This window comes from Filicampus tigris, chromosome 4, assembly GCF_054856515.1.
Source record: "Filicampus tigris isolate MCC_2025a chromosome 4, RoL_Ftig_1.0, whole genome shotgun sequence".
Taxonomy (NCBI): domain Eukaryota; kingdom Metazoa; phylum Chordata; class Actinopteri; order Syngnathiformes; family Syngnathidae; genus Filicampus; species Filicampus tigris.
In genome coordinates this window covers 18678944-18697370 of record NC_141220.1, presented here as the reverse complement: position 1 = coordinate 18697370, position 18427 = coordinate 18678944, and the positions used below count along the sequence as shown (strand labels likewise).

The 18427-nt window shown below is 40.5% G+C and overlaps 3 protein-coding genes across 9 annotated transcripts; 2 read left to right on the top strand and 1 right to left on the bottom strand.

The window, feature by feature from the left end:
* Positions 1–165: 165 nt before the first annotated feature.
* On the bottom strand, positions 166–3213 carry tmem138 (transmembrane protein 138). 2 transcript variants are annotated; one of them, XM_086029522.1, is made up of 6 exons: positions 3068–3213; positions 2343–2650; positions 2140–2278; positions 1027–1198; positions 864–939; positions 166–783 (listed from the first exon to the last, which is right to left on the bottom strand). In XM_086029522.1, exons 3-6 carry the CDS (start codon positions 2265–2267, stop codon positions 671–673), a joined length of 489 nt encoding a protein of 162 aa, XP_085885648.1. In that variant the 5' UTR covers positions 2268–2278; positions 2343–2650; positions 3068–3213; the 3' UTR covers positions 166–670. The 2 variants fall into 2 exon arrangements, with proteins under 2 accessions (XP_085885648.1, XP_085885647.1); XM_086029521.1 differs by having other exon boundaries at positions 2140–2650.
* Positions 3214–3458: 245 nt separating this feature from the next.
* Positions 3459–11108, top strand: cracr2b (calcium release activated channel regulator 2B). Of its 5 annotated transcripts, none has more exons than XM_086029239.1 (20): positions 3502–3550; positions 4050–4097; positions 4755–4798; positions 5206–5470; positions 5537–5648; positions 5721–5868; positions 6664–6810; positions 6913–7003; positions 7646–7741; positions 7831–8018; positions 8284–8355; positions 8653–8707; positions 9211–9290; positions 9376–9463; positions 9577–9703; positions 9769–9850; positions 9914–10028; positions 10205–10312; positions 10399–10475; positions 10878–11108. In XM_086029239.1, exons 2-20 carry the CDS (start codon positions 4074–4076, stop codon positions 10960–10962), a joined length of 2004 nt encoding a protein of 667 aa, XP_085885365.1. In that variant the 5' UTR covers positions 3502–3550; positions 4050–4073; the 3' UTR covers positions 10963–11108. The 5 variants fall into 5 exon arrangements, 4 of the variants coding, with proteins under 4 accessions (XP_085885367.1, XP_085885365.1, XP_085885364.1 ...); XM_086029238.1 differs by lacking the exon at positions 3502–3550 and adding an exon at positions 3557–3616; XM_086029241.1 differs by lacking the exon at positions 4050–4097 and having other exon boundaries at positions 3459–3550; positions 4673–4798.
* A 196-nt stretch (positions 11109–11304) lies between these two features.
* On the top strand, positions 11305–18242 carry cd151 (CD151 molecule). 2 transcript variants are annotated; one of them, XM_086029242.1, is made up of 9 exons: positions 11305–11450; positions 12675–12759; positions 13100–13291; positions 15345–15419; positions 15722–15742; positions 16652–16756; positions 16867–17022; positions 17106–17192; positions 17293–18242. In XM_086029242.1, exons 2-9 carry the CDS (start codon positions 12676–12678, stop codon positions 17350–17352), a joined length of 780 nt encoding a protein of 259 aa, XP_085885368.1. In that variant the 5' UTR covers positions 11305–11450; position 12675; the 3' UTR covers positions 17353–18242. The 2 variants fall into 2 exon arrangements, with proteins under 2 accessions (XP_085885368.1, XP_085885369.1); XM_086029243.1 differs by lacking the exon at positions 15722–15742.
* The last annotated feature ends 185 nt before the right edge of the window (positions 18243–18427 follow it).

Here is an 18427-nt window from a genome sequence, read left to right as displayed (position 1 = left end):
CAGCAACTTGACCTGTGGCGAGAAGGTTATTTGTGACACTCAGACAGCTATTTATGGCTTGTTGCACTCGTGGCACCTAAATCCTGATTAATCTTTGCGTTAAAATTAGAGCAGTCCGTTTCACCTTGTCTCCAGGATAACACGCGGTGATGGATTAGACTAGGATTACAGAAGGATTATTTAATAATTAAAAAACAAAAACAGGAACACAATTCAAAAGATCCACACTGACAGATGAGTGTGTTTACAATAAAATCATGACTGGCATCATGTAAACATGTTCATACCTGTCTTCCATAAAACCTAATGAACCACCAGGCTTTGTCATAGGGGACAAGTGATAACGTGTATAAGTGATGTATGGTCAAAGAAGAAGTCAAAAATAGATAACAGACAGAATTTTGATGCAGTCTCCTACTCAGAGTGCAGGACAAAGGCCACATGCAGTAGATTACCAGGCTCAATCCTGATTAATACAATATGCCACCCTCGGCTTACCTGTCAGTGGAAAGTTTTCAACCAACTGCCCGCTTCGGAATAGTAAACAAACAGAGGCGTATTTTCTTTTGACATAGGGGTTTGATTGTGGTTCCCTTTTTTTTCAAGTGAGGCGCATACATATTTCTTGCTTAATAGCAAATGAAATCAAATGCTCTCGCATCATTTGCGTCTACTGCCGAGCTCTGGCAAAGGCCTCACGTAACCAAAGAGAGTCCACGTAGAGCCTTGGGTCCCCCAGGTACTCTGCCGTGCGCTTGTACAAGTAGTAATACAACACAGCCACTGGAAGAAGAGAGATATTCGCTGAATGCACAGAAAGAAAACATTGGGAAATGTACAACTTTGAGATATTAGTAAATTACCAATCCTCTGGAACACAAAGAGAGCTTGAAGGCCATCCGTCCAAACAAAGCTCTTAGATGCTCTCCATCTTAGATTCTACACAGCAAAAGGACAATTGAGTAAACGCGGTTTCACGTGGCTGTCGGTATGATTGAAGAATTTGTACAGAGCAGACGGGCGTACCAACACCCAGCTGTGGAGGCAGATGCTGAGGGTCAGGTAGAGAGCGGAGAAAAACAGCAGAGCTCTGAAGCGCTCCAGCAGCAGAGAGACCAGGCCCACTTGGAACACGTAAGTGTTGAACATCATCAGCAGGATGATGATCACGTTGAACAAGATGGCGATGTCCTGGATGCTGCAAATGGTTTTGAAATGAGATGAAAGTACCAACAGAACACCTACAAAACCTTTTCAGTTCTTTGAAGATTTGCACTTATGTCCAAAAAAAAAAACAAGTTCACTTGCCAAACAAATGTGAGTATTAAATAAATGCGGTAGCAGTTAAGCTCCATTCAAGGTAGCTGGGGTCTAGCAGTTTATGATAGTGCTATTAAATACCATCCACCAGACATATGCATATCTTGATTAAAAATATATATATGATGTACTGTAAATGTATTCTCATTAATATAACGTGTAACCGTTAACTTGAGTCCACTTACTAGGTACGATCTACAGGAGGAAATTGCAGAGTAATTTACAATAGTTTGACGATTACTGTATATCACCTTGCAGCAATTATGTGGTCACCAATTTATTAGGAATACCATATGATGATAGATCTATGGCTGAAGAAGGAAAAACTTGTAAAAACATCTTATTCTACATTAAGCATTGTTAAGTGGTGAAGTGAAGAAAAAAAAACAGTTCACGCATATTACTGGAACAGGTGAGTCGATTAAAAAAGTCAGGAGCAAGGGGAAATAAAGTATTTCATTACACAAACAACTGTTAATTCACATTCCTCTATGTTGTGTGCATGTGCGTGAGTGGTGTGTGTACAATTAATGTTTAAAATGTTGAACGAAAGGAAAATAAGATACAATATCGTGAGCGATAATGATTCCGACATGGATATTTTGTCCCAGCTCTACTAAAGCCCAGAACCACCAAAACTATACAATCTTGAATTGAATCAGCTCTAAATTATGCACCTTTATAGACAGGTAGCTCCTGCATGTCTAAACGATGGCATTAAGATGAGCAGATTTCATCAGCAATCTGTTTAATTCGATCTGTTACAGGATTTGCATGTGTAGATTAATGATTGGTTGCATCTGCAGGCCAGGTACTTACATGAAGAGCACCAGCTGGATGACGGCGGCTCCTGTCAGAAGTTCACTGAAGGAGTTGACGAAAAGGTCATAAGCCAGAAGTGTAAGCTGAATCAACAGCACCAGAGAGTAGTTTCCCGTCTGCAGCATCTCATAAGCGCCTTCTTTACATGTATAACTACATCAATTCTTGATGCTGATGTTCTAGCAGCATCTCATAAGCACTTTCTTTACATGTATAACAACATCAATTCTTGATGCTGATGTTCTAGCAGCATCTCATAAGCACTTTCTTTACATGTATAACTACATTATAATTCTTGATGCTGATGTTCTAGAAGCACTGCTCGTGTTCATTCACATTGTGAGGAAGTGTTGTACACAGTACTTCCAAAATACTCTGTCTCTATCTAGAAACATCCTTTGTGGTTCCCCCAAGCATGAGAAGTTTGTTGATGATTTTAAGTAGTCCAAGATATCACTGCAGACACTGAATCGGTCGTTTCATGGAAGGTCTCCTCATGCTGAATTACCTGCAAGGAAGCACACATGAATGATGATGACATAGTTATTGTTGTATCAAAAGAAACCAAAGGTTATACCAGTGTACCTGTATTCTGTGCTGTTCATTGAGCTGCTATAAGCTGATGTAATACTAATATGTAAGCAACGTGCTCTGGTTGTTACACAGGCGGGTATTCTAATTGTTATGTCATCACCTAAACTAGGCGAGATTTTGACGCGTGTTTCCACCCGTAAAGTAGCTCATACAACAGATACTCATTCGGAAATGAGTAACACACTATTTTATCGCCACAACTAATCGCTATAGGTTGGCATGGTTGCACAGTGGATATTGACTTCGAGGAATTCCGTCCAGACTCAATGCCTTAAGTACTTGGTTTTCCCTTTGATATCATGTCAGTGAGGCATCAAAAATATCTACTTACCGACAGAAACCATGAGAACACAAAAGGTGACAATCAAAATTACTAAAAACAACAACAAACTTCTCGCGATCCTCGCGAACTGATTTAGAGACAATGCCCACTTGAAGCCCCTGAATGCTTTTCAGCAGGAGCGTACGCATTTCCGTATCTTCCATGGTAACGGAACCTTTTACCGTAATAGACAACGTAAGTGTTCTTCACATAGTTATCAAACAATTTTTTTTCCTGGCTGTTAAATTTTAATGATGCGTATTTTTTGTAATGTTAGTCATAAATAAGACATACTTGCTAAAACAACTCTGAAATACCGGAAAATTGACAGACAAGATATTTGTATTGAACACTAAATTTGACTTTACGGTAAGATGTGAGCGGCAATGGTACCTACTGCCATCTATGGGCCACAATCAGTACTCGCCAGTCGCCAGGTTAGCTGTAAGAAGTGATCAAAGGTAGTGGACACCTGCGTCCAGCACTGTGTTGGTATGTCATCATTTGACTTTTCCCCCCCGCAACTTGTTTTAGACTGTATTCTTTATTCTACCTTGAGTATGTGACCATTTAAAAAAATATATGACTCTTTCCACAACATATTAGTGTGTTTTGCTTATTTCGGAAAAATTTCAAGCGCGTATATTGCTTATGTCAAGTTTGGTTCGGTTAGCTTGGTTAGCTAATGTCACACTGACAATTCGATTGACAGCTGTTTTGACAAGATTGTCTTTAACATTTTGGACACGCAAAATATGTAGTCCATTAAGGTTCTTTTGACAGAGCTGTCACTAGAATGTCTATCCATGTAAGTTTTAAACGCTTAACGTACGTTTTTTCTCTCCACTTTACCTTCTGCGAGAAAACAACTCACATTAAACACATGACTGAGATTCCAAGTGAATTTGCGCTTTGCTCTACCTGTTTGCTACTTTAAAAGCCTCCGTTGACATAGTTTGCACGATGGAATTCATCTTATCTCTTGTGTTAGGAGGAAGTTGTGAGGGCTTCGTAGATGATCTCCAAGAGTGTTATCAATAAGTCACTGTCCAAATATTTATTTTTATAGATATGGCGACATTTGGAGAGGCTTCTCATGTTGTAACATTCAACATATGGCCTGTTTTGCCTCTAGTAACTAAAGTGTGTCCATGATCGCTGTAATAAATCACATATGGAAAGAATTGGATGTAGTGTGACATTTAAAATATGTAATAGATCATCTTTAATAAGTATTTGCCTGCAATTGTGGTATAGTCGTAAGTTTTTAACCATGCAAATGAGTACAAACAGTGTTTTGCATCTCCACTCCTGGCTATCCACCCACCTCTTCGAGTACACATAAGCTCACATGACTCCATCCTGTTCCTTACTTTATATCCATCCTGGAGCTTTTGTGTACTCTCTTTTTTGCGAAGGGAAAGGTACAGTAACTTTCAGATTGCTGGAATTGTCCCTCAGGTGTGCATTAATGTGAATTGTATTTTGGGGCATATAAATTAACTCCTAACAAACTGTTTCTGAAGGAGTCCCATCAAACCTTGAATAGAACCTTGTTTTTAAAAAATAATAATAATATTTTGACTGTGACATGGAGTCATGTTTCCTGTGCAGATGTGAGTGAAGACAAGTTTGACAGAGCAACTGGAGATAATGTCTATGGTCCCAGTAGAGTTTGTTGTATTTGTTTGACAAGGGAGGACCTGTGAGTCAACCTGTCACAGAAACTGGCAACAAAAAGTGAGTATATGAAGATCAGAGGTCAACCTTTTTTAAACTGAGCATCTACTTCTTGGGTGCTCATTAATGCAAAGGGATAATAGATTGATGCACACTTCTGCCATAACATATTTGCATATTTACGTGATGACACTGTGATCATGTTGATGATTTCTCAAAATAATTAGGAAATAGATAAATAATCTAAGTAACACTTTATTTCCTTAAATCTCTGCTCGTGTTGACATTTTCTTGCTTTCTTTCTTTTTTTCTTTAGAAAATATTGTCCCATCACTGTTGGGATATTTTTTTTAGAATTGTTACTAATGTGGTACTTGGGGGCTACCTGGGGGCTACGTTTGTGAAGCTGGTGGTACTGTGGATGCTCAGATGTGTATTTTTCAACTCATTTGTCTGGTCGAGCACAGCTCCAGTATGTCTAAGTGGCTGAATGATGGAGAAGTGCTGGAAGGTCAAGGTAGCAGCGAGGCTGTACTGGTAAGCCCGCGACCTCAGAGACTGTCGGTGGGGAGCCCCCGACTGGGCAGGGTTCGCAGCCCAATAGGTTCACCCACTCCTAGAAATGTAGCAGCAGCAGCAAGCCCGCAGGCAGAGACCATGGGGAAGGCCAAGCAGCTGTTTGTGTTGTGCGACAAAGAGGGCAAAGGCTTCATCACGAAGCGGGACATGCAGGTGAGCTGATAGCATGGCAGAATGGAAGTTAATACTTCACCTTTAATCTTCATATCCTTTCTTCAGAGGCTACAGGTGGAGTTGCCTCTGTCGCCCGAACAGCTGGAGACTGTGTTTGAGAGTCTGGACCGCGAGCACAATGGCTTCCTTACACCACTCGAGTTCAACACAGGACTTGGTGTGCATATTGCAGTTTACCATGACAGTTATGGGGGAATCTGTTTGTTAAACAATGGTCTTTGTGGTGCAGGTGAGTTGATGGGGCAGAAAGAAGCCGCTGAGCAGAACCAAGGGCTTGCAGACAAAGGCGCAGACCAGGTGGACTGGTCGGAGGATGCTACTACAATAAGACTTACCGACATACTGAATGGGCTCGGTGATGACAAACTATCTGACAGGTGGGATCGCCATTGCTGCAACATGAAATCTGAGCATTTAGAATGAAAATGCAACCACACCATCCTCATAATCGAAGATACTACTGAAAGTTGGAAGTACACCACTTAGTTATAACTGCATTAGTTGTTATAATATGTTTAATTTTTAAAGTGTCAAATCTGTCATTTTAATAACTTATTATTTTTTAAATTTGCATTTCCTAATTATAGAAATACATACCACATCTACACACATAGCAATTCATTGAAACAAGAAAATGTGTTTTTTTTCTAAATGCATTCCAAATAATATAGACAACTTGAGGTTTGCATGTTGGCTTGGCCAAGTAAGTGTTTTTCAAGTGGCCCCTTTGGCAAAAGTAATTTCCCACCCCTGCTCTAAATTGTCCTTACATGTGAATGTGAATGGTTGTTTGTCTATATGTGCCTTGTGATTGGCTGGCGAAAAGTTCAGTCTGTGCCTCTCAGTTGAGGTTAGCTAGGTTTGGCTCCAGCACACCTGCAACCCTAATGAGGATAAGAAGATGGATGGATGTAATCTACATACCCATTTTAATTAATTGCCTCCATTACCTGATATTATTTTGAATTAATGACAATATAAAGTTGAAATTCCATGTTTTGCCATCTGGGATTCCACTGCTTTTACTGATGTGTTAAGTTTTCCCATGTTTTCGTTTCAGTATTGGTACCAAAGTACTTAATATAGGTACAGTATCAAAGTCAGAATTTTGCTAATTGCGATTGTGACAACATGATTGTGAAGGGCCGCTTTGTTTTTCTGTTGTGTGTCAGTCAGCAGGAGCTGTTTTCTCTGTGGTGTGAGCTACAGAGAGAGCGGCCAGAGCTGCTCAGGCTCATGGAAGGCATCTTGCTGCACGCCATCACACATCTGCAGGATTCCATCAGAGAGAGGGACAGCCTGGAACAAGCTTTGCGCAGGTACCGTGCAAATACATCCACTCATAAATCCACTCACATTCCGCTTTGTGGCCACAAACTGACGTGGGTTTGAACATTTCCTTCAACTTTGTTGCACTTCAGACGGGAGAGTGAACACGATCAAGTTGTTCGGTCTATTTATGAGGAGATGGAAATCCAAATCCGAGAGGAACAAGAGAAACGCCTGTGTCAGGTACAGCTCAATGTGTGCTCTGTAAGGGTGCTGAAAAACGCCAATAGTAAATTCCAAAGCAAACGCAAACAACTACGAAGTTTTAACAATATATATTCAAACCAGTTGAGCATTGAACAAGTAACAAAAGGCAATGTGATGAAAGGTTGACACAAATATTCAAACTACGGTAATTCACAGAAGAAACAAAAAGAGATGGAAGGAAGACAACATGGATCCACTAAAAACCAAAAACCAAAAAAAACAAATATGGAAAACAAAAGAATCACAATAGTACTTGGGGCAAAAGTTTGGTGAAAAGTAGATACCTGGCTGGATGAGTAGAACAAGGAACGAAGAAGAACAAAGAAGAAGAAGAAAGAAAGAAGGAATGAGCGTAACACTGTGCTGTGGAAATGGTGATGATAAGTGCAGAACAACCCAGTACAATAACTCAGCGTCTACCGTTTTTCCTGTGTCTAAATACACTGCTGATGTTAACGCCAGCAGGTGCGATGCAGCAGACTACGCCTTCCAAATCTCTCATTGCAACAGAAAGGGGAAAAAAAAAAACAAAGCAGGGTGACAACAAAACAGGACCGTGACATGGTCGTTCTACCAGTATTATTTGTACCGATTGAATAAATGTTTGATGCAATACAGGAAAGCATCAGACAGAAGCAGAGAGGCATACAGGTTGAGGAGGAGTTGAAGATGCGCGACCAAGAGTTGGAGATAACCTTGAGCAGACAGAAAGAGGTGTGTGCTGATGGTCCTGCCGACATCCCTGCTCATAAAGCTGCCACCAGCATAACGAGGGAGTCAACAGAACTTCTCTTTGTTGGAAGCTGGAGAGAAGAATGCAGCAGCTGATCTGCGAGCATGCAACCATCAAGGAACAGAACCAGGAGCTGCACAGCCTCAACGTCCAACTGCAAGAGCAAGCGGAGAGTAGCCGGGAGCAGCTGCAGGCTGCGATGGTTCAGCTGGCCCAGCTGCAGCTGAGCGCTACCCAGGAGCAAGTGGCCAGACAGCAGTAAGAGTCACTTTGGTTTTTGGGGAGACTTATCACACCCTCTTTATTTTGAATAAATATTATAGGCATATTAAACAAATTGGAGCGAAAAATCAGGGCATTTATCTGTTGGTAGAAATGAAGAAAATCTGGTTACATGCACAGGTGACAGGATGAAAAACACCTTTTCGACGATGTACAGTAGATATTACGGATACACATTCTTACCTGTATGAATCAGGCATTATCTTACACAATCGTTTGTCTATTTCTTGTTTCATCACAGAAATATTATTAAAGTGTCAAGAAACATGCAGAAAGAGAAGGAGAGTCTCCTGAGACAACTTGGCTTGTTGAGGTAAGTCAATTTCAAAGTAATAAAAGGTAACAAAATAAGACTGACACTCAAAACACACTACAGGAACACTTTGCACATTCAAATGTAATCGGATAAAAGATTTGGCTTTAAAATGTTGTCTCAAAATGTCAATATTCAATATTGCTCACTTTCAGCGGGTCCTTAGGGTGCTCGCTGGTATGTGCGGACCACTCTGCGGTCGAGTCCGCGCGAAAAATTTGGCTTTTGAACAGGGGTGTGTAAACTTTTTCTATCCACTGTAAATAAGAGCAGCATGCAAATCCTTGTTCTTTGCAGGGATATGAATAAAAGGCTTCGAGATGAGAAAGATGCCCAGCTGACCAAGAAGAGGGTTAGTCATCCATGCCAACACCTTCCTCCTCTGCCGCTAACGTGTGACCTCAGTGAAGATTTTTACAGGGCATGGACAAAGCAGCAATATCCGCCCTAACCCTAACCCTACACTAAGTGTGGGAACAGCTTTGTGGATCCTTCCCGTCTCCTGGCCATCATAGCATTCAGCAGCCTGTTACTCTTTGAATTCAGTCAGCATCTTGCATGTGTAGGGATCTGATGTCTTGTGTTGAAAATACATTTATTCTGCGTTTTGTGAGGTTATTCTGACAAACGACATTCCTTCTGCTATATTGGACAAGAGGCTATGTGTACCAGTGATCACTTCATTGAAATGCCATCTGTTTGTCATGCATCAATTACAATTCAATGTAACGCTTACTTGCACAGCAGAATAAATATCTGCTGAGCACTTGGCTCCTTTTTTTTTTTTTTTAAAGTCGGTGTTTGTGGATGGTATTAACTAATTCTACTAATGGCTTTCCGCTAAACCCCTTTCAGAGTCCAAATATGGAAGAAAACTTGCAGAAGAGAGGGTCAGTCGTAGGGCACTACTTGCTACAAGACAAGCCGGTGAAAAGGTTTGTGTGAGCAAGACTACATTATCTTTGCCACCCATTGAGGCAGAAGCAACTAATTGTGTGTACTTGCTGATCTCTGCTGAAGCTCGCGCGATGAGCAGGAACAGGGCACAGAGAAAAAAGCGATCAATTCAAAGGCACCGTATAGAGTCAGTTGTGAGAGAGTTGGCCAGGTAGGGAAGATACTGTACTTCATTCACAAACTCAGAAAGCACTCCCGCTGAGAGTCAACCTCCTCCCTCATGAGAAAAGTCAAAGATTGATTTCATTTGATGTCACTTTTTAGAGCAGACTTGTGAGTCCTCAGCATGTGTTCAAGGTGGTCTTCCTGGGTAAGTCCGGGGTGGGGAAGAGCTCCTTCATCCAGCACTACTGCACAGGACATTTCTGCAGCCCGATGAGCGCTACTGCCGGTAAGCTCATATCAACTTTTCACAGCCTTTAACGCTGCTTGTTTTCTGAGTGTGTTTGCTACTAGGCGTCGATTTCCAGATGAGGATTGTCACCCTGGGCTCCACCTCCATCGCTCTGCAGCTGTGGGACACTGCTGGTCAGGAGAGGTCAGTCCTCCGCCTCCTCAGCCTGCTGCTCCTCCGCGTCTGACCTCCTTCACATCCGTGCAGGTTTCGCTGCATCACCGAGCAACACTACCGCAAGGCTGACGCCATCCTGGTGGTGTATGACATCACCTGCCCGGCCTCCTTCACCGCTGTGAGAGAGTGGATGGACACTGTGGAGGTTAGCAGGTGGATGCTAAATCAGCACTAATGTATTTTGCAATTTGTTTCTGGGTGATTACATAGCCACCACGCTTGAACTCGTCCAATTTAATTTGATTTGTCCGACAATTATTGTGTATCAATAAAAAATGTATCTTCTATCTAAGTCTGTAACGTAACCGGCATGTGTCATAGGAGAAGATGTGCAATGGTGCGACGCTGATGCTACTCGGAAACAAACTGGACCTCGCCGACAGTCACGGCAGAAAGGTGGAAAGAAGAGATGGACTGAAGTTGGCAGAGGTGGGGCACAATTCGTCATTCCAAAACTTTCTTTTACAGCTAAGGAAAATACACAATTCTATCCTGTCTAACTCTGGTCCATACAGCAGCACCAGGCCTCGTTTTACGAATGCAGTGCCAAAACTGGAGCGAACACGGAGGAGCTGATGACTCATATGGCTAAGTACGGACTATTGTTTTTAAGATACTTTGCTTTAGATTGATGTTTATGGTTCATTTTATTCGCTAATGATTAAAATTGTTTCATCACAGTGGGTTTGCTTGCGTCACACTTACTTGCCACATGTAATAAAAAGGGAACAAATCCAAGATTTCTATTATTTCTTCTTGCTCAATCATCGCAACTGTGTATTATTCAAGCTGTAGTATGTAGTGGCGTAGGATTGTACCTCCGTTTATTTTTAGTGTGACAGGGTTAAAATATTAGTAGTACCAGTACTACCTCTCAGTGTGATGCAATACACAACCTCTGAACTTAGCTGCTCTCGCATCGAATCTCGTTACATTGTGCTGGTGTATTTAATGCTCTGGCCGTTGAATGTACGTCAATTTTGCTTTATTTCAGGAAGTTAGTTGCCCAGCTTGATCGACAATGTGAAGACACACTTTGCCTGACCGAGTGTGCCGCACAAAGAAGCTGCTGTGTGTAATTGGAAAAAGGCAAATGTTTGTAAAGGGTTACAGCTGCCAGGTTCAGCTACTACCATTTGTTCACCTCCATATTCCAAGGATGAGACTGTTTTCAGAGGTCAATCTTTTCTTCCTTTGATACAGACACAGATGTGTCGTCTTCCGTTTACTGAAAGTCATGTTTACTGTCAAGTTTGTATGCTTTTACAATGCTTGGATTCAGCTAAATATAGTTGTGTTGAGCCCACTTGCCACAGTGTTAATTATCATTATTTGCTGAAGGTTCCCTCTATGCTCCACACTCACTTCAATGTGGGAGAAGCCAGTGGGGGGCAGCCATGCACTTTACAGTAGGAAGTGTTTGGGTGGGTGAGCAAGCGGCTGCAATAGGACACTACTGTAAGACACTCCAAGTGCTGCAGACAACTTTCACAGACAGAAGCACATCCACAGCGGGCTGAGTGGGATCTTGGAAGGCGTTGCCACGGAAATTGACATCTTGAATCAGGTAGGACAGTTTTGGCCTCACTTGAATGCAGGAGCATTTTTTTTTCCATGACACCATAGTTAAAAATAAATCTCTGGAAAGGTTTTTTTTTTTTTTTTGCTTCACCCCCCACTCATGCATGTGCACTTGGTCTAATGGCAAGAAGAGCACTGTTTTATTTGTTTTTGTTTGTAGGTTTAACACTTCTGATGTGTTGTTTTATTGATGTGATTTTTATTTGTCTAAATTTATAAAGTTGTTCGGCCTGAGCAGTTAATTTTGGCTTCGGCGCCGTTGCGCTACAGTATATTATTGCTGCACGTCATGCGACACAAGCTGTAAAGTATCTTTACCCACCACATATTTGATTTCATCAGTGAGCTGCTCCTGCTCACTCCTTGCAAGTTTGGGAAGCTTCATTCTTCATGTTAACTCAAGGGGAATATCGCCTACACACGCATGAAATGTATTACAGCAACCATGGTAATTTTCATTGCATCCAAGACTGGCACAAGTATGGGCAGAGTGCCAACACTGCCTTTCATAATATTAATTTATAATTGATATTAATGTATGTCACACTCACAGAATCCAAAAATGGGACCAAAAAAGTCACTTTTTCAGTGAGCTGCATTTCGTCGAATTCAACAGATAATTCTGTCACAAAATCAGAACTCTTTGAAGTTGCAGTCGTATACTCTCAGATCCAGGAGTGCTAAGAAACCTTACACACACGTCAGCAGCCCATGATGAGATGACCCACAGCTGAAAAAAAATCACTTTTCTAGGGGTTCGATTTTCGTTCAATTTGACGAGACGCAAAATACATTTTTATCTGATTTGAAAGACACAAGGCTGATGCAAAATCTAGAAGTTTAACCATCGAAAGTTTTCATGTTGCAAAAAAGAGTGCCGGGAAATTGTTCACACACACCAGGCGCCCTTGTCGGGCCCAATTCGACAGGACTCAAAATCTATTTTTGCCTGATTTAGGCACAAAATGTTCAAGTTGCTAAAATAAAGACTTTTGGGTCCACTCAGTATAATAAATCTTTGCTTCAAAGACATGAGACACCATATGTATGCTCCGCATACATGTGTGCTGGCTCCGCATATCGCAATAGATCTAATGCAGCCCTAATATGTGCTGATACAAATTTGTTTGAGGTCACCAATCATTTATCACATCTTTAAAACCATGTCACACTATACAGTAACCTGGTCTGTTATTTATTTATTTTCCAGAATGGAAACTCAGAGGGAAAACTCCAACACCTGTGGGACAATTTGTCTGAAGTACATTCTCTTTATATTTAACATTCTTTTTTGGGTAAGTTACAAAAGCAATGTCAATAATTTGATTAAAAACAAAGAAAAATGATACGCTTCCTTTTGAATCTTTCACTAAGTGCATGCATTGAGGATGCATACAGTATATGATAATGATCATATACAGTGTGTGTGTTATTTGTTCAAATATAAAGTATACTTGGATAAGCTATATATTTGACAGTCATTTGAATGATAAAATCACAGATGGAGGACAATTTGTTCAGAGGATGTCCTCATTTGAAATGTGTTTATCATGCACAACTACTTCGGCTTAGTCATAGAACAAATCATAACAATTCAAGTGTGTATAAAATGAATCGGGTGGTTTGTTCTCTCAGCTGGCAGGTGGTGCAGTGCTGGCTGTGGGCGTGTGGACTCTGGTGGAGAAGAGTGACTACATAAGTCTGTTGAACTCCAGCTTTTACTCAGCTTCCGCTTACATCCTCATCGCTGCCGGGGCCGTCGTGATCGTTACCGGCATCATCGGATGCTGCGCTACTCTGTGGGAGATGAAGAGTCTTTTGATTGTGGTGAGGCAAAAAAAAAACAATTCTTTGTCCTCATTATTAAGTTGAAGAAGAAAAGGAAAATCTTGTTAAAGATTCTGTTCACACCAGTGGTGTCCAAACTACGGCCCACGGACCATTTGTGACCCGCCATCCATTTTTCAGTGGCTGGCGGCTTATACTCAAAATTACATTTGTCATGGCCCACAAGGCAATTTTTTTTTAAATAAAAAGGGTGGAGGAGGGCATAGGTGCCACAACTATTAGTAAATTGGTTCACATACTGTACAGCTTTTGTAGATACAAAGATACAAAGAAACTATTTACGACAAAAATAAAAACAATTTCTCTTCAAAATACTGATAAATAAAAATTAATTTTAAATTAATTATTTAAAATTAATTTATTTATTTATTTGAGAATTAATTAATTTTAGAAGCAAAAATTGTTCCCTCTGCATTCTGCTATGTCAAGATCCAATTTATGAACATATCACATTAATCATCCTCAAATAACTGTTTTAAAAATGGTCAGCTTACTACAGTTTGATCTTGTTTTGGTTCTGAATGTGGAGATTCGGAAGTACAGGGGTGGATCTACTAGACTAGTATTTTACAGGGCCATTGGTCACCCCCAAATCTTTTTTTTAAAAATCCAAACAATTGCCTTATCACCTTAAACAGAAAGCTGTTATGTAACAGTTTTTCAAAATAACTAGAAAATGTAAACAATATATAATTGCTTGCTTGACTGATTTTAGCATGTTTAATAAATTAAATTTGAAGAATTATGAGATGTGGCCCTTGCATTCTTGCATTTTTATGAATGCCATCCTCAGATGAAAGTTTGGACTCCCCTGGTTTACACACACACACACACACACACACCCATACACACACACAGACGCTGGTCTGGGGGCATTGAAAGTTAATCCTGGGTGACCTTGTGTCTGCCTGCAGATCACAGGGACAGCCCACATTAAGTGTAGCTGCAGTATGACGTGCCAGGTCACATGGCGTGTGTCCTCAAGAGTTTACATTTTTAGAGTTCGGCTAATGTTAGAGGAATGAGGAGCATCACAAGCCTCCACGTGTAGCAGACATGCAGACACAGCCGGAGGATACGTGTTGTGCAAATAGAAAACCTCAAGTCAACAAACCCACTGACTTGAGTACTTTGACAACAGGAACAACTTGTTGTGTAGCTTTAAAAAAATTGAGATCATTAGACATACACTACTCAAAAAAAGTTTGGAATATTTAGCTGTTGGGTGAAATTTCAGGAAGAGCCTAAAATACATTCAAACCTTTACAGGTGAACTTAATGTGACCTTCTCTAAGCTTTTGAATGCACATGTCCAACTGTTAAATATTTCAGTACTTTTTACACAAGTTGCTGTTCTCTTACAAGGAGCTTAACAGCAAAATTCAGGTGTTTGATTCATAGTCATTAATTCTGTGATCAAAATCAACCTGCGGGATCAGCTGAGTCGCCGTGAAGAGGCTCGAAATTCTGCACCCCAGAACCTCAGCGACCTGATTGGCTGCCCTTCAATAAGAGTTGGCATGCCATGCCTCAGCAGACAATAGGTCGACTTGTGAACACCATCAGACGTCGTTGTCAAGCTGTAATTGATGCTCAAGGGCACATGACAAGTTATTGAGATGTTGATGTTTTTTGTTGTAGTGTATATCCACCATTGTTGTTAACTTTTGTTTCAGTGAATTGTTTGAGAAGAGGAAATCACCAGTGCATCCTCGTACTTAAGGGTCCTACTTTCAGGATGTGATATCACTGTTGCGTGAACTTATTGCATTTTCCATAAATTTCACCTGAAAGACAAATATTCCTGTTTTTTTGTGAATAGTTGTATGTACAGTATATCTGTGGGACTGCATGCATGTCCTAAGTAAAGGATCACCAACCCTTGTGTAATTGAACACTGAAACTTGTTTTGATGTCATTGTCATTCACTTTTTCCAACAGCAAAGGGTAGAAACTGATTCGGAAAATACTTCCGAGCCCTACAAATCTGATTGACAGTTGTATTGTTTCTTGTTTTGAATATCTCTTGCAGTATTTGGTGCTGTTGCTCTGTGTTTTTCTGCTGGAAATCGTCGCAGGCGTCTTGGCGTATATTACCTACCAAGAGGTAAAACTCTGTTAACCCCATATTTTCTTTTTGGGTTTGTTTGTTTCAAGTGCTATCAGCCCTTTAAATCCCAGTCCAGGATATATTTTTAAATGCCATTACAAGTTTAAAAGAAATGTGGTGTTTTCTCCATGCATGTTTCTTCATTGTATTCCTTCTTCTGGTCATCTGGTGTTTTTGTCCACATAATTTTAACACAAAAGAGTTAGGTTGCCTGTTTGTTTACGGTAAATACTGTCTGTGCACTTCTTCACTTAGCCTTCTCACACCTTACTTCTTTCTCCTCCCTTTTCTTGCTCCAGTGTTTCCCTTTCTGCCACCAGGTAATCTGCTGCCACATGATTTATTTTACAGGTGCCTCTCAAAAAATGTGAATACTACGGCTGGGAATAATATAGTGACACTTTTTATGATACCAAGTATTGATATGTTGATGAAGTATCGATACTTTGGATACCTTGTGTTATGTTTTGCAAGTTCTAAAACATACTTTTGGAACATTGAGGTCCTTAAAGTTGACCTTTGTATCAGGAACAGTTACTGGAGCAGTTTATGCACTTTTCAAGCGTCACAATCGTGACACTTGAATAAATGTAAAATGGCACTTACCGGTTAAGTTAAAACTTTGGAAACACAGGCCTCAGTTTTTTTTAAATATATATTTTTATAATATTTAAGTATCGCAATACATATCGGATCGCGCCCCAAGTATCGGGATCTGTATCGGATTGGGACAAAAGTGTATCGCCCCAGCTCTTTTGAAAATCATAGAAAACTTAAATTAGTCCGTAGTTTAATTGAATAAGTGAAGCTCATCCATTATAGAGTCACTACACACAACGTTAAATATTTCATCATTTTGTTTGCCATTTTAAGAAATTAGATTATAAAGTGAAAAACAATCAAAATGATTTTCAACATAGAAATGAGTTCGGAATTTTTCCTTTCGAAGTGTTTTCGCTTGTGTTCAATGCATCTGCCTAGTACATGAATGTTACTTTTTGAATTAAGCTGTAAATGAACTCATCTATGATATTCCAATTTATTGAAATGCACCTGTACTGTATGTCAACATGCTCTGTCACAGACATATATAAAATGCACAGTCACTCAAGTTTAAATCAACTCAAAATAATTTTGAACAGCATGAACTCGTACAGTATTTTGTCAATTCTGAATTGTGTTGACTTTGAGATCGAGTGGAATGTTGCCTTGTGCTTGTGGTTTCACAGCTGGATGAGGAGCTGAGGCAGAACTTGAAGATGACTATGCAGCAGAAATACCAACAAGCTGGGGAGGACAGTGTCACACAGGCTGTGGACAAGCTCCATCAGGAGGTGTGGATGCACTATTTATTTTACACACTATGCGTCTTGTTGAAATGTGCCTCATGTGTGTGTGCGTGTGTGTGTGTGTGTGTGTGTGTGTGTGTGTTCCTCCCTCTCAGTTCCAGTGCTGCGGCAGTAACAGCTCCTCAGACTGGAAAGATAGTCTTTGGGTCGTGGCCGCACAGGACCAGCAGCTTGTTCCCGACAGCTGCTGTAAGACTCCCAGCAGCCTCTGCGGCATCAGAGACCATCCCTCCAATGTCTACAAGGTGGAGGTGGGTATGCGTGTCCACTTGACACCAATTGACTTAGAGTATTAACAAATATTCTAAATTTGTTGCTCTTGCTGTGCTGCCAGGGAGGCTGTGTCATGAAATTGGAGGAGTTTATTCTCAGTCAGCTGTATATTCTGGGTGCACTGGGCATTGGGATTGCAATTTTACAGGTGAAGTCCCTCATAAGTAAATATTGTAACAAACGTATCCATTTCCATCCAAATATATGTTAACTGCTGAGCTAACCCTTTCTTGTATCTTTTATTTCAGCTATTTGGGATGATGTTGACTTGCTGCCTTCATCAAAATCTGAAAGATGAGCCTTACTGATGTAGGACTTTTTTTGTGTGTCTCATTACCAGATGAGTGCTTTGAGACTTAAGTGCCTTAAAATGACAAGTTTGCACTTTTCAAGTTGAGCTGCTGGGCAGCACTTCAATCTGCAAAATTGTTTCCTTTTTATGTCAAGGGTAATGCAGACAATGAAGGCTTGATGTGGTTATATTTACAAGTACAGTACTGCGCTGTTGTTCTTGGTGTGTCACAAGGTTGAGTTAAAGAAATTCATATTTAAGAGTGGGAGTCAACCCAAAAATTATATTTACAATATTAGGTTCTATGTAGCCACACTAGTCCAAACACAGCATTCTGATACTGATTGATACTGCGTATGTGGAGTATGAGTTAAGTAGTCAAATCCGCACGTTTTTGTCAGTCACAGGGGGCGGGTATTTTGTCACTTGCTGTCAACTGTAAATAAAACCACAGTTGCTCAGGGCTCAGGTAACATCATGGCTCAGCTTCAGAAAACAGGTGAGTCCTGATTGTTTTTTACCTGAGCAACTCTGATGTCATTTCCAGTCGACAGCAAGTGACAAAATGGCCGCCGCCTGAGATGGCTAAAAACGGGTGGATATAGCAGCTTAACTCAGAATGCTGTGTTTAGACTAGTGGAGGCACATACAACATATAAAGAACATTTTTGGGTTGACTTTCCCTTTAATTGTAAAACAAACAATTCTATCAGCATTAATGCTCCCCAAAAAAACATTTTATTATTTCCATGTATTGCTGAAAATGAATTTTACTGAGAATGTCATACGATGCATGCACTGTTATGAATTGCGCTATATAAATAAAAATGTATTGTATTGTTCTGTATTAAAGGGATGATGAGCCATATTATAAAAATAAAAAATAAAGCAGGCGTGCAAATAATGCCCCGTGTGACACAAACGGCCCATTCCATTCTTTACGCACCAACCATTTACATCAGAGTAAAGTAAACAAGTAAACATCAACAACTCACTGTACTGTATGCTGTGCGAACGCCCTCAGCTGAGTATTCGAAAGAATGCCATTTTTAATATGCGACTGAACCAGCGCTTTTCTTATGAAGGTCTTG

What these genes read in the sequence shown, in the direction of transcription:
- tmem138 (XM_086029521.1), bottom strand. Translation starts at nt 2,267, where the DNA reads ATGCTGCAGACGGGAAACTACTCTCTGGTGCTGTTGATTCAGCTTACA. An exon ending in GCCTCCACAGCTGGGTGTTG is followed by an intron (nt 940 to 1,026) that starts GTACGCCCGTCT and finishes TTTGCTGTGTAG; the next exon opens with AATCTAAGATGGAGAGCATC. An exon ending in CTTTGTGTTCCAGAGGATTG is followed by an intron (nt 784 to 863) that starts GTAATTTACTAA and finishes CTCTTCTTCCAG; the next exon opens with TGGCTGTGTTGTATTACTAC.
- cracr2b (XM_086029239.1), top strand. Translation starts at nt 4,074, where the DNA reads ATGATCTCCAAGAGTGTTATCAAT. An exon ending in CCTTGAGCAGACAGAAAGAG is followed by an intron (nt 7,742 to 7,830) that starts GTGTGTGCTGAT and finishes CTTTGTTGGAAG; the next exon opens with CTGGAGAGAAGAATGCAGCA. An exon ending in GACACTGCTGGTCAGGAGAG is followed by an intron (nt 9,851 to 9,913) that starts GTCAGTCCTCCG and finishes ACATCCGTGCAG; the next exon opens with GTTTCGCTGCATCACCGAGC.
- cd151 (XM_086029242.1), top strand. Translation starts at nt 12,676, where the DNA reads ATGGAAACTCAGAGGGAAAACTCCAACACCTGTGGGACAATTTGTCTG. An exon ending in GTTTCCCTTTCTGCCACCAG is followed by an intron (nt 15,743 to 16,651) that starts GTAATCTGCTGC and finishes GTGGTTTCACAG; the next exon opens with CTGGATGAGGAGCTGAGGCA. An exon ending in TTGGGATTGCAATTTTACAG is followed by an intron (nt 17,193 to 17,292) that starts GTGAAGTCCCTC and finishes CTTTTATTTCAG; the next exon opens with CTATTTGGGATGATGTTGAC.